Raw genomic sequence first — 12,824 nt, 5'->3', positions numbered from 1 at the left:
ATGTACATGCACCCATACTTATACATTACTTGTGGCAACATAACCAGTGGAGGTAACTGCATATGCATAGAAATATTAATTTCAGAATTATTAACAATTACAAAAGCAAAAATGGGTGAAGTTGATTGTAGTTAATATATAAAATAAAATATTTTATAGATTTTAAAATGGATAAGATGGGTTTGTAGCTCCCTTCTGCTTCCCCTCCCACACTTCAGCAGGCAGGAGAGCTAACCCTAAGAGCATAAGAATAGGAAATCTGACCCTGTCCCTCAATAGATGTAGGGACACATCCTACACTGGCAGATCTGGTTTTGGATCTCACCTGCGTAGCACAATAGAGCTGAACCTGGCAGCAGAAGTGCAGGTGAGCCAGCTCTATGGGGCTGAGCTCAGAGAGCTGGTCCTGTTTATTACCAGTTTCAGCATTGGGCAAGCTTGCCAGAGCAGTGCTAGAAAACTCACCCTAGTAGTACAGGCACAGGAGAGATGGTAGGCTGCCCAACTCAGCTACTTTCCAAGCCTGGGTTTAGGGTTCTGTGTTTGCCCACCCTAACGTTTACCACATCTGTAATCTGCTGGAACATGTGAAAATCCTTTTGTATAGCAAATCCAAAGCTGCAGAATCTCCATGATAGAGTAACAACAGGATGGCTAAGAGGAGCCCCTGTGAGGCTCCTGCAAAAGCACCAAAAGGAAGATAAGTGGGATTGGGACTGGGGAGCATGTTGTGCAATTCACAAAGAATCAATAGGAAAGTTAAAAAGATGGGCTTTTAGGTTGATTTAGAGAACTGTATAATGTAAAATAGGAAAGTTAGCTGCAAACCTATGTGGTGTTTTGAGTGTGTGTGTGTGTGTGTGTGTGTGTGTGTGTGTGTGACACTATTGACCTCTGATGTAGAAAGGCAGTGGTAACATTCTGTACCATTTGAATCTTTTCAACACAATGTATTTCATGGCTAATGAAAAAATTTAAACAGTGAAGAGATTTCTAGTGTGTAAGAAAATAAGCAGGGCATAGATTTTAAAGAACAGGAGGTTTCCAAGTTATTCAAAAAACCCTATGATCTTTGTGAGTAAATAAAAAGGTGGGGTCACTGCAATGGCTTCGGGGTTGCCAGAAACTGGGTGTTGCAGGACCACACAGAATGGGAAGTCCAAATCATCCATCTCTGACATAAAATTTGTCTCTTTAAAATCTTTCAGCATTCTCTTGCATTATTACCTTTTTGCATTTTTCCATCTTCCTTTTAATCTCTGGAACCCATCTCAACCTCTCTAATGCTTTTGTTATTTCTTCCAAACCCTTTGAGCATCGATTTGATTCCAATCTCTCCTTATGTCCACATGGTTTATTTGCATTTTACTACAAATTCTCTACCTACTACCTTTTTTTATGTTCTTCTTCTATCTTTATCTTACTCCAGTCTACCCACCCATATCATATATCATGGAGAAATTAATTCATTTGTTCAGATCAAATGATAGTGTTAGATAAATGGATTGGAGACGTATCAATGACACAATAGCACTGTTGCGAACAGATGATTAGTTCTAAAAATTGTGTGAGAAGGAAGATGCACTTAAGTGGTAAGGAGATTGGTGGTGGGTTAATGGAAAATGGGATTGAGAACATCTTAGAGTAGTGCCCCACTCTTCCACTGACAAGATGAGCCATCAGAGTGTGATCTGCATTGACACTTAGATTTACAGCTTTGGGGTTTAGAGGTGAAGAGTGAAAATTTACAGAGGAATTTAATATTGAGTAGTGTGGGTTTTAAGGTCTTTAAATGTTAAGTTATACATTTTTATCTTTCAGAAATTGAGAAATTTGAGGGTGATAATTGAGGGAAGTTCTTTTCCCATCATAATGTTTCTCTCATGTGAGGGGAGTTTTGACATGTACTGTGAGGTCTGTGGGCTGCACCTACATATGAGTTACTAGGGAATATGAAACAAGAAAGCATGATTTCTCTCATTTTCTCTGAATTATATAGACATTCTGAGGAGAATGAGCCATTTCTCCTTAAGAGTTAGGTTGCATACACCAGAAAAACTCTATCCAAACTTGAGGAAAAAATAATATTCCATGGGGGAACATTTTCTGAGGCATGCTGGGAACTCCAGCTAAAGGGACAATAGACTAAAGATAGAACACATCAAAAGCCAGATCTAGGAGAACCTGAGTACATATAATTGTCTATACACAATGATATAATTTCTTCAGGCAACAATAATTATTATTCCTTAAATTAAGCTCTGAGATGGCAGAGCTCTGAAAAATTGTTCTAGCATTTGAAACTACAGGAAACCCCTAGTCTCAGATGTAGTCTTAAAATAAACACGTGGGAGGGGTCTTGAGACCTCCTCAAGCTGCTGGCCGTCTCCCTGTGAGTACCCTCCAGAGGGCAGCCTGCACATCAGGGTTCCTGAGGCTGTAGATGAGTGGGTTCAGCATAGGGTTGATGACAGTGTTGAAAATCCCAATAGCTTTATCCTTATCTGAGAGTTTGATGGAACCGAGTCTCATGTAGTTGAACATGCCTGTGCCATAGAACATGGCAACCACAGTGAGGTGAGAACTGCACGTGGAGAAAGCTTTCTTCCTGCCTTCGGTAGAGCGGATTTGCAAAATTGCAGCTGCCACATGGATATAGGAGGTAAAAATGAGTGCCATGGGGATTCCTGCCATTATGAAACTCAGTGCAAACAGCAGCAGCTCATTGAGCTGTGTACTGGAGCAGGACAGCTGGAAGAGCTGGGGAAGGTCACAGTAGAAGTTATTGATGACATTGGGGCCACAGAAGTGAAGTGTGGTCATGGCTACAGTGTGGGTCAGTGCATTGCCGAATGAACAAGCCCAGGATGTGACCACCAAAATTTTCTGGACTGTATGGTTCATTTGCGTGCTATAGGTGAGGGGCCGGCAGATGGCCAGGAAGCGGTCATAAGCCATGGCTGTCAACAGGAAGCAGTCAACTCCAGCCAGCTGATGGAAGAAGAAGAGCTGTGTGAGGCAGTCTCCATATGGAACTGTACGCTTGTGGGCTAAGAGCCGAACCAACATGGAGGGGACAGTGACACTGATGCACCCCACGTCCATCACTGACAGATTCCCCAGGAAGAAGTACATGGGGGTGTGAAGTTTGGGTTCCACCAAGACAGCTGCCAGGATGCTCAGGTTGCCCCCAACTGTTATCATATAAGCCAAGAGGAAGAGTATAAAGACAACTGGCCACAGTTCTGGTGTCTCCACCAAACCCAGCAGGATGAATTCAGTAATAGTGGTTCCATTGGCTCTTGCCTTTGGCTTCATGAGTTCCTTTAAAGATATGGGCAAGAAGGAAATTAACAGCACCTCTCAGTGAGATGGGAAAATTTATATCATAGTATGTGAACACTTAAAATTGGAGCTTACATCACCCCTCCCTTTTCTATCTTCCATCCAGATAATATAATTATATAATAATATCAAAATTAAAAGAAATAATTTAAAATGTGTGCAGTGTTTTTATTTTGTTATAGCAGTTAAGGACTGGAAGTTCTCGATTATCAATATCTTTGTAACATGTAATAGGTCAATTGTCTAATACACACAATTCACTGATAAAACAAATTCTTATTTTTAAGAAAAATACCTCAGTTTTTGCTACCATGGCACAGTAATATTTGCTAGAGCACAACATCTGGTTCTTGTAGGAGGTTGAGAACTGAGAAGGATGGCAGAATCATTGAGACCTATATTAATAAACTCACTACATCAGTGTGCTATTTCACAAATAAATTAATGGCTGAACTTATTGCCGAATTATATTCTAAATAAAAATAAAAATAAACAAGAAAACCAAAACTCTAAAATTTCAAATCATGCATAAGTGGTTAGCAAAAGTTTTCAAAAGATAATTTTTATGGTGCCACTATGAATTGGGAAAAGTTAGACTTTGAAGGGCTTGAAGTGAGTGTCTTGCAAGTTGAGTCAAAAGCACCGATTTCCTTGCAGTTGGGATGAATCTAGGTAGAGAATGTAGTTCTAGAAACCAATATGCTCACAAATCCTCTTCAATACAAACTCTACAATTTATTGTACAATCATAACAATTATTCCTTTTAAAAGTCACACCATGGCAGAGAGTGATAGCTATTACCTGGATCTCAACCAACAAGAGAAGAAGCATGTGCAAAGTCACCTACCAGCACCATCCAAGATGTCTGTGGTTGGTGGGAATTTGAGAGGACCATCATTGGTGAGAACCATTGCTGATGCTGAACCTGATATTGTCCTTACTTGAGGAAGTCTGACCACATACACACAGGTCTTTATGTTGCTTTTGACACACGATCAACATACCTCATAGCAAAGAAAGTCATAGAAAGAGCTGAAGCCCCTTCTGGTGACTTAAGGGCAGTAAAAAAAAAAAAAAATGAGTACTCACCTGATGATGGCACAGGAGTCTGTGTTTTTATTGAAGTGATGTGAGGGAACAAAGAACACACAAACTCATCCCACTTTAGGGATGCCAACAATGTGTTATATGTGTAGGGAAGCAAGACAAAGAGAGGCTCAGACATTCCTGACCTGAGGATTTTCCATCACAGTGGTCCCTCTTGGGATCTCAAAATTAGTCTCAAGGAATGAGTGGAGGGTTGGGAACTGACAAGGTCAGGTCAAAGACACAAGCTCTAACAAACACCACCACAGTGAGGTAAGTGGAGCTTCACATCACAGTAAGGATCTAGAATTTTTTTCTGTCTCTTTGTTCTCACCCTCCCATTGTCTACAGGCACATGGAGCAGATAGGACTGAAGCTCAGGTTAATAGATGTTGGCATAAAAGGCTGTCTGCTATCCTTAAGTCACTCAGGAAATTACAGTTTAAGGCAGGCCTGGACATGGTCTTCAGCCAGAGACTATAGCTCCTTTACATGCCAGCTATAAGCAGGTTTTGAGGACTGAACCAGGCTGATTTCTAAGCTTGTGGTTGAGGGGAGAAGCTGCTTTGGGTCTGGGAATGAGGGAGAATCCCAAGAAAGAAGGCAAGTCAGAAGAGGCCCATTGTAACCACAACAAATCCTCAAGGATAAAAATGTGTTTCTCTCTAGAACCTTGTTACGAGTACCAGAGGGACTGTGCCTTGAGATTCATGTAATGATCCTAGGAGAGGCCATGGAAGCAGTGGGCTTTGCAAACAGGATATTGAGGGTGACAAAGTTGCCCCATATTGTGGGGTTTGGGCTATGCCCCTTGAGGTTGGTAGCCTCAGCAAGAGAGGTGATGAAAGAAAGAACTAGAATAGCTAGCTGTGCAGTACAACCTTCATACTCTATCTCTGTCAGTCAGCTGATTATCTGCCCACACCACAGAGGCAATGCACTGACTGAGATGGAGAGACTTGTTTTCCTTTCTTAGCAAATGCTTATCTTTTTTGGTTCCTCAGCTTTTTGTCAGTAAATCTGTGAATGTATTTGATGTACTCTTATTAGTTTTTCTGTGAGAATTATATTCACCAATACCCACAGAGTTTCTTGCATGGGATGAGTAGTATTTTCAGTAACAATAACAATGTATTTTATCACATTTGTTGTATTCATTTACCAAGAACTTTACATTGGCTTGTTTAAATTCCAATCAGTCCTTCTAATGATGATCTCATGTACCTGTATTTCTCATGTTTTATACATTAATAAATTGAGTTTCAAAGTGATTGCATAATTTTCTTACACAGGAGTCAGTGTCCAAATATGCACTTGTAACATTCTAAGCAACATCTACTTCTCATTGTGCATGCCATAGGCTCCCACTTTATTTTCTTCTATGATACCCACTGGCCACACAATGGGCATTTAGATCTTCTTTTGTGTCCATCCCTGTTTTTTATGTTTATCCTGTTTAATATTGTTTTTGGAGACTTTCATACACGAGTCCTGTATTTAAACTCTTTCCACTGGAACTTCCTCTTCCTTAAACACCTTAAAAATTCTTCTACTTTTTCTCAAATTCACGACTTCTTCTTTAATTATCATTATATGTAAATTTAAATAAATCTTTTAGAGCCTACTTAGTGTTGGTTATGTATACATGTGTTAATAGCTGAGCACCTGGGAATTGATAAGCAATTATATTGCATAACTGGAGAACACTGATTTTCTCCTCACAGCAGCAATTAATTAATTAGTTAATTAATTAATTAGCTCTTTGTTTTAGGTTAGGCCTGGTGAAATATTCCTTAGCCCTGTTGGGATGTCAATTTTTTTTTTTAATTTTGTAGGTCTGGTTTAGTCAACCATATTGTTAACACATGTACCTCCATGTTATGTACAGAAGACACTGCCTCATAACAAACATCCTGTTCCTCTATATCTTACAGTCTTCCTGATTATCTTTCTTCATGCTCCTTGAGATTTAAATGTAGAAGTTATATTGTAGATGTATCAAAAGAGGGTGTCACCCTAAAGGCGGTTTTTTCCCCTGCAGTTTGACCAAGTATACATTTCTGTGATGTGTAAGTTGTATTTCTGTGATGGTCTCTCTCTGCTGCAAGGGGTGGTTAAACTTATTTATGGGTATAAGATTAAGAATTATAAATATGGTTAGAGATTTTACTGGTTCAGAAACTGGGCGATAGTATGCTCTTCCCTAGAGTTCATAGCCTTACAAACCTTGTTTCATAGTAGTAGGTGTAAATTCCCTCAGTGGGTCTTAAGGACAATTATTCAGTTGTTGGTTTCTTCCAAGATGTCACTATTATACTCTTAGATGTGTTTTGTCATCCTGCTTATTATTGGGGTTTGTTGGCTTTATATCTAGAAAGTACTATTGGTTGCCTCTTTTTTTGGTGACTTGCAAAACCCCTTTGAATTCTATTTGTAGTTATGAGATATGAGATGAGATATGGGATATACAGTGTTCAAGAATTAAGCCCAAGACATCTCAGTAAGCCTGTGATCTATCTCCATTGAGCCAGATATGTAACTTTCAGTTACCTTTCTTCTACTACCATATTTGCCTGAAATGAAGATAATGCAATAAACCTCCAAATAAACCACCCCAATTCAGCATTTGTCTTTAAGATATTTACTATAGTCATATGTCTCTTCACAGAAATAGAAATATTAATTAAGACAGTTTTCAGCCTGATCTCCATGCTATTATCATGGTTTGTAATGCTAATGGAAATAATGCATAATTTCTTCATGTACTTATGAGATAAATCTCTTACCATCATTCTGTTACATCTACCATGGAAATCAAGTAGCCCACAGCTCTCTCCTAAGCAACTTCTTCACTCTTGTACACTTCTAAACAAGGTCATGTCATCTACCACCATCTAATGCAAGCTCTTCAGTGTCTGGCATTCTACTTTGCAGACTGGGCACACAACAAAGCAGAAACTAGTGTGATCAATAATCAAAGTGAAAGAAATAGTTAACCAAATTGAGTAGGTAAATAAAGTCTGTGAGAATAAAGGGCTGGAAAAAAATTTCCAATCAAATGGTCCCAAGAAACAAGCTAGAGTGGTCATTCCAATAGCCAGGGAAATAGACTTTCTACAAAAAGTTATCAAAAGAGATGAGAAAGGACACTTCATCAAAGGAATATTTCACCAATAGAAAGTCTCAGTTCTGAACATCTTTGCCACAGATGCAAGGGTACCCACAATTGTAAGAGAGAGTTTACTAAAGCTCAAAACACATATTGAACCTCACACATTAATAGTAGGAGACGTCACCACCACACTTTAACCAATAAGTCATTGAAACAGAAACTAAACAGAGATATAGTTAAACTATCAGAAGTTAAGAATCAAGTGAATTTACCAGATATCTAAATAACAGTTCACTCCAAAACAAGAGAAGATACCTTTTTTCAGCACCTCATGGTGCCTTGTCCAAAACTGACCATATAATTGGGCACAAAACAAGCCTCAACATATACAAGAATTTGGAAATAATCCCATGCATTTTAGCAGATCACCACAGACTAAGGCTGGTCTTCAATAACAAAAACAACAGAAAACCAATATTTTTATGGAAACTGATCAACTATACTCAATGATATCTTGTTCAGGGAAGAAATAAAGAATGAAATGAAAGATTTTATAGAATTTAATAAAAATGAAGACACAGCATACCTGAACCAATGGGATCCAATGAAATCAGCATCTAGAGAAAAAGTCATAGCACTGAGTACCTTCGTAAAGAACCTGGAAAGATCCCATGCCAGCAACTTAAGAGCATGCCTGAGAGTTCTAGAACTGTATCAAGCAAACATACCTAAGAGGAGTTGATGGCAGGAAGTAGTCAAATTCATGACTGAAATTAACCAATTAGAAACAAAGAGGCCAATACAAAGAATAAACAAAACAAAAATCTTGTTCTTTGAGAAAATCAAGAAGATAGATAAACACTTATCCAAACTAATTAAAGGGCACAGTGACAGTATCCAAATTAACAAAATTAGAAATTAAAAGGGAGACATAACAACAGAAACAGGAAATTAAAAAAAATCATCAGATTCTACTGCAAAAGCCTATACTCAATAAAAGTGGAAAGTCTAGATGATTTGTTAAACCCAATGCTTAATAAATAAACAAAATGTTTATTTACTTGCAGTCTTTATCAAGGTAAGCCATTCAAATGCTTGCTCTCCATCTCGGTCTCTGTCTGTCTGTCTCTGTCTTTGTCTCTGTCTCTGTTTTTTTTCTCTCTCTCTAGATAAATTATGCCCTTTTCTCTCTGGAGAAAGCATGCCCTGTAGATTTTGAAGCTTCTGTGGGAAGTTCAAGTAGAAATATACACTATCAACTAGGTTCCAGAGTCAGCAGGTACTTATTGAAATAGAGATTTGAAGCTCATGTGCACCAATTTTTTATTTTTATTTTTTACTGCTTTTAAGTTGTTTTTGCCATTGAGTGGTAGTAAATCTACTTCAGCCACAGGGATATATGGGCCATCTTTTAGGAGACAAAAGTTCTTCAATTAGTCTTTAAGCATGGAGTGTCCTTGGTTAGCAGTATATGAGAAATGTCTTTCAAGGGATATAGAAGTCTTTGTTATGCTAAGAGAAGGTCAAGTGGTGGGCTCTAGTTGGTTTCTTAAAGTTCCTCCTCCAAGGATAGATGCTAACAGGAATTTCAAAACATCCTTACCCTCTGCTAACTCCTCCTTAGGCTATGACAGCTTTAACCCAGTAGAAAAGCTTTATTCATGAACAAGATACAGTTAGAAATTGTGTTTGATTGCCAAAGCAGCCTTCAGAAGTCAGTAAATGTAGGTGGTCCTGGTGTAGAAGATACCTTCAAACTGTCTTTGCTTTCATGGTATTGAATGCATGAATTTGGAATGCATTTGAAGTCAGGATTCTGTGACATCTAAACTGTATCCTAAATTTGAACTTTGTGCATAACATTGACTTTCTAAACTGTAAGACTCATGAAAATATGGTAGAAATGTACAATGGAGTAGCATTTAGTCATAAAGAAGGAAAATCTGTCACTTGTAGAAATGTGGATGAAACTAGGAGGCATTAAATGAGATAAACAAACCTTCTCAAATATTAGAAAAGTTTAAAACATATTCTTAAGGCTGAATAGTTATTACTAGAGATTGTGAAGTGTGTGTGTGTTTGTGTGTGTGTGTGTTTGTGTGTGTGTGTGTGTGTGTGTGTGTGTGTGTGTATAGTAAGGGAGAATTTGATCAGTGCACACTGGGAATATCATACCAAGCCACATTAATATGTTAAATTAATGCATGCTGTAAAGACTTAATAATTGTAAAACAGTAGTTTTTGTATAAAAATGGTGTGAGTTTATAAGCTCACTTGTTAAATAAAGGTATGAATTTGGCTACACTCATGAAGTTCATCCTTGAAACATGGAGACAGCCTAAAGTATTTTCAAAGCACTGGAGATTCTTGTGTCTTGGGAAGCCAGGTATTCATCTTGCCATGGCTCTCCCTGGAATGTTTTAATTTCAGACACCACCACTGGGAAAAAATAAGAGAAGCTCAAACCCATTGGGAAGATGATGTCAGTCAAGTTGTTTGTCTCATTGTTTCTCTGTCTTTGATAAACTCTCAACTGTGGAGAATATTTGGCTTCCTCTCTGCCCAAGAAGTGCTTTCCCCCTTCACTGGGTGAGTGTAATTTCAAGAGCTCTTGCTGCATGCTTATACTTGGGCTTTCATACATGTGATTTCATTCTTGGTCACTGGAAGGGCATCTCTCTCCTTCAAGATGGCCCAGGGGAGACTCAGGTACTTGGCTGAGAGGGGGTACAGTGCAGGAGAAACTACCTGCTAGGACAATCAGGTTGTTAAAATTTTTCTTCAGTAGTTGATGGATAAAGATAGGCAATTGAATTTTAGAGATATTGAGATAGGCATAGTGGCATAATAAAGTTTATGCTCAAATAGTGGTTAGCTTTTTGGAACTCGAGTATCTTGCTTCTCTGCTCCATTTGTCTTTGAGAAACTCCAGCTTCATCTATTTTCTATGTGAGTCTGGATTCACCTGAGTGATAACTATCTTCACTTCAATGAAGCAGATCACTATGGGACCTTGTGAGGCTCAGGGAGCACCATGTAAGTGATCACACGTATGGGAGCCATCTATGGCTCTATAGTAGGCTGTGGCCCTGTGATAGCATATAGATTAGATAAGCCCTGTAGATTAGATAACATGGGATGGTCTGGGTATATTCTTGCTTGACACTCCAGTTGTGAGAATGTTCAGTTGGGTGCTCATCAAAATGCATAGCTGTTTAGCTCTCCCAGGCACTAAACCATGTAATTCCATGTAATTTTCACCTTACTCAAAGTTTTTACACATTGTTCTTACTTAGCAAAGCATGAGCAATGAGGTACGCAATTTTCCTGGACACTATGGAGAAATGTAATATAATCTTAAGAGTCAAGAAATCCAAGGCTGCTTGTTATCAGTTCTAGAGCTAGATATATCCAGAGATGTTGTCCTCATGGAAAGTCACTCTGGCATGTGTCCATGGAGTGTCACTGTTCGTCATCGAATTTTTACCTTTCTCTGAAAGGATTAGATCATGTCTCATGCCTTTACAACTCAGTTTCTCATAGTTTAGGTCACGGTGCAATTTTATTACTAACATCCTTCAACTGGCCATCTGCCTGCAAATTCCATATCCATATCTTGTGGCTTCAGCTGTGGATGGAAAGTATGTGGAAAAATTATGTCTGTTCTTATAAGTACAGGTACTGCCCCTGTCAACATCCCCTAAACAATATAAGATAATAAAGACTCATATGTTATGAATACAGGGTAAGGTATTGCATGCCATTTAGAAATGACTTAGAGTGTGTGTGAGAATGTACATAGGCTATATGTAAATTATATTCCATCCTATATGAGAGACATGAGCACCCTTAGGTTTTGGTGTCTGACAAGCTATGGAATCAATCCTCCTAAGATACTGGGAGATGCTGTAACATGATATGTGCAGTATAGGTTGGGGAAGAGGACCATGCCCCCTCTCTTCTGGAACCTTCTCTTTCATGCTCCAGGATGTTTTGTACCTAAGCTGTCCAGGTCTCCATCTGAAGACCATGGTTTCTTTTCTAGAATTTTGTCCTCAGGTAAATAATCTTTCCCTCTAACCTTCAAGCATCACATTCCTTCTCCTTTCTATGTCAATGTTTTCATGTCTCTGAGTCTGATTGATGATATTGCTTTAAATCAGTAACTGTTGTATGCAACACATGTTTTTCTATTGTGATCCAGTGTTTAACTTTTCTTCCTTGTGTTTTCTGTTTTATCCTGACTGCACCTGGATATTGCAATACTTGATATTCATTACCAAGATGTCACTGTTTTTGAATCACATTTAAACCTCATTTATCTTTCACTGGAGGAAGAAAATTATGGATCTTGGAACCTTGGGAAATGATTCTTGTGTGACCACATTTGTCCTGCTGGGTCTCACAGAGACTCCAGCTTTGCGGCCCATTCTCTTTGTCATCTTTCTTCTTGCTTACATAGCTACACTTGGTGGAAACTTCAGCATCCTGGCTGCTATTATTATAGAACCTAAACTCCACACTCCTATGTATTTCTTCTTGGGGAACTTGTCTATGCTGGATGTTGGATGCATTAGTGTTACTGTTCCTGCCATGTTGAAACATTTTCTATCCAATGACAGACACATTCTCTATGCGGCCTGCCTCACACAGCTCTTTTTCTTCCACCTTCTGGCTGGGGCAGACTGCTTCCTTCTGACTGTCATGGCCTATGATCGTTATCTGGCCATCTGCCACCCCCTCACCTACAATACCCATATGAGTTGGAGGATGCAGAAGGCTTCAGTGTGTCTGTCATGTGTGTTTTCTTTCAGCAATGCATTGACCCAAACTGTTGCCTTGTCTACTCTTAAATTCTGTGGCCCCAACACAATCAACCACTTCTACTGTGATCTCCCTCAGCTCTTCCAGCTCTCCTGTTCCAGCATCCAACTCAATGAGCAGCTGCTCTTTGTAGCAGCAGCTTTCATGGGCGTGGCCCCCTTGGTCCTCATCACGGTGTCATATGGCCATGTGGCAGCTGCAGTTATCCGTATCCGGTCTGCTGAGGGCAGGAAGAAAGCCTTTTCCACATGCAGCTCTCACCTCACTGTGGTAGGCATTTTCTATGGGACAGGGGTCTTCAGTTACATGAGACTGGGGTCAGTGGAATCCTCAGACAAGGACAAAGGCATTGGCATCCTCAACACTGTCATCAGCCCCATGCTGAACCCACTTATCTACAGCCTTAGAAACCCTGATGTACAGGGTGCCTTACGGAAGGTGCTCACAGGGAGGTAG

At 39.3% G+C, this 12,824-nt stretch overlaps 2 protein-coding genes across 2 annotated transcripts; one reads left to right on the top strand and one right to left on the bottom strand.

The window, feature by feature from the left end:
• Window positions 1-2,370: 2,370 nt before the first annotated feature.
• On the bottom strand, window positions 2,371-3,318 carry LOC308426158 (olfactory receptor 3A1-like; the record flags this gene model as incomplete). The annotated part of the gene is made up of 1 exon (XM_080923916.1): window positions 2,371-3,318. One exon carries the CDS (start codon window positions 3,316-3,318, stop codon window positions 2,371-2,373), a length of 948 nt encoding a protein of 315 aa, XP_080780042.1.
• Window positions 3,319-11,888: 8,570 nt separating this feature from the next.
• Window positions 11,889-12,824, top strand: LOC308426171 (putative olfactory receptor 3A4; the record flags this gene model as incomplete). The annotated part of the gene is made up of 1 exon (XM_080923930.1): window positions 11,889-12,824. The coding sequence occupies one exon, from the start codon at window positions 11,889-11,891 to the stop codon at window positions 12,822-12,824; it is 936 nt and encodes a 311-aa protein (XP_080780056.1).

Source organism: Micromys minutus (genome assembly GCF_963924665.1).
Source record: "Micromys minutus genome assembly, chromosome: 10".
Lineage (NCBI taxonomy): Eukaryota > Metazoa > Chordata > Mammalia > Rodentia > Muridae > Micromys > Micromys minutus.
This window is presented reverse-complemented; position numbering and strand designations above follow the sequence as displayed.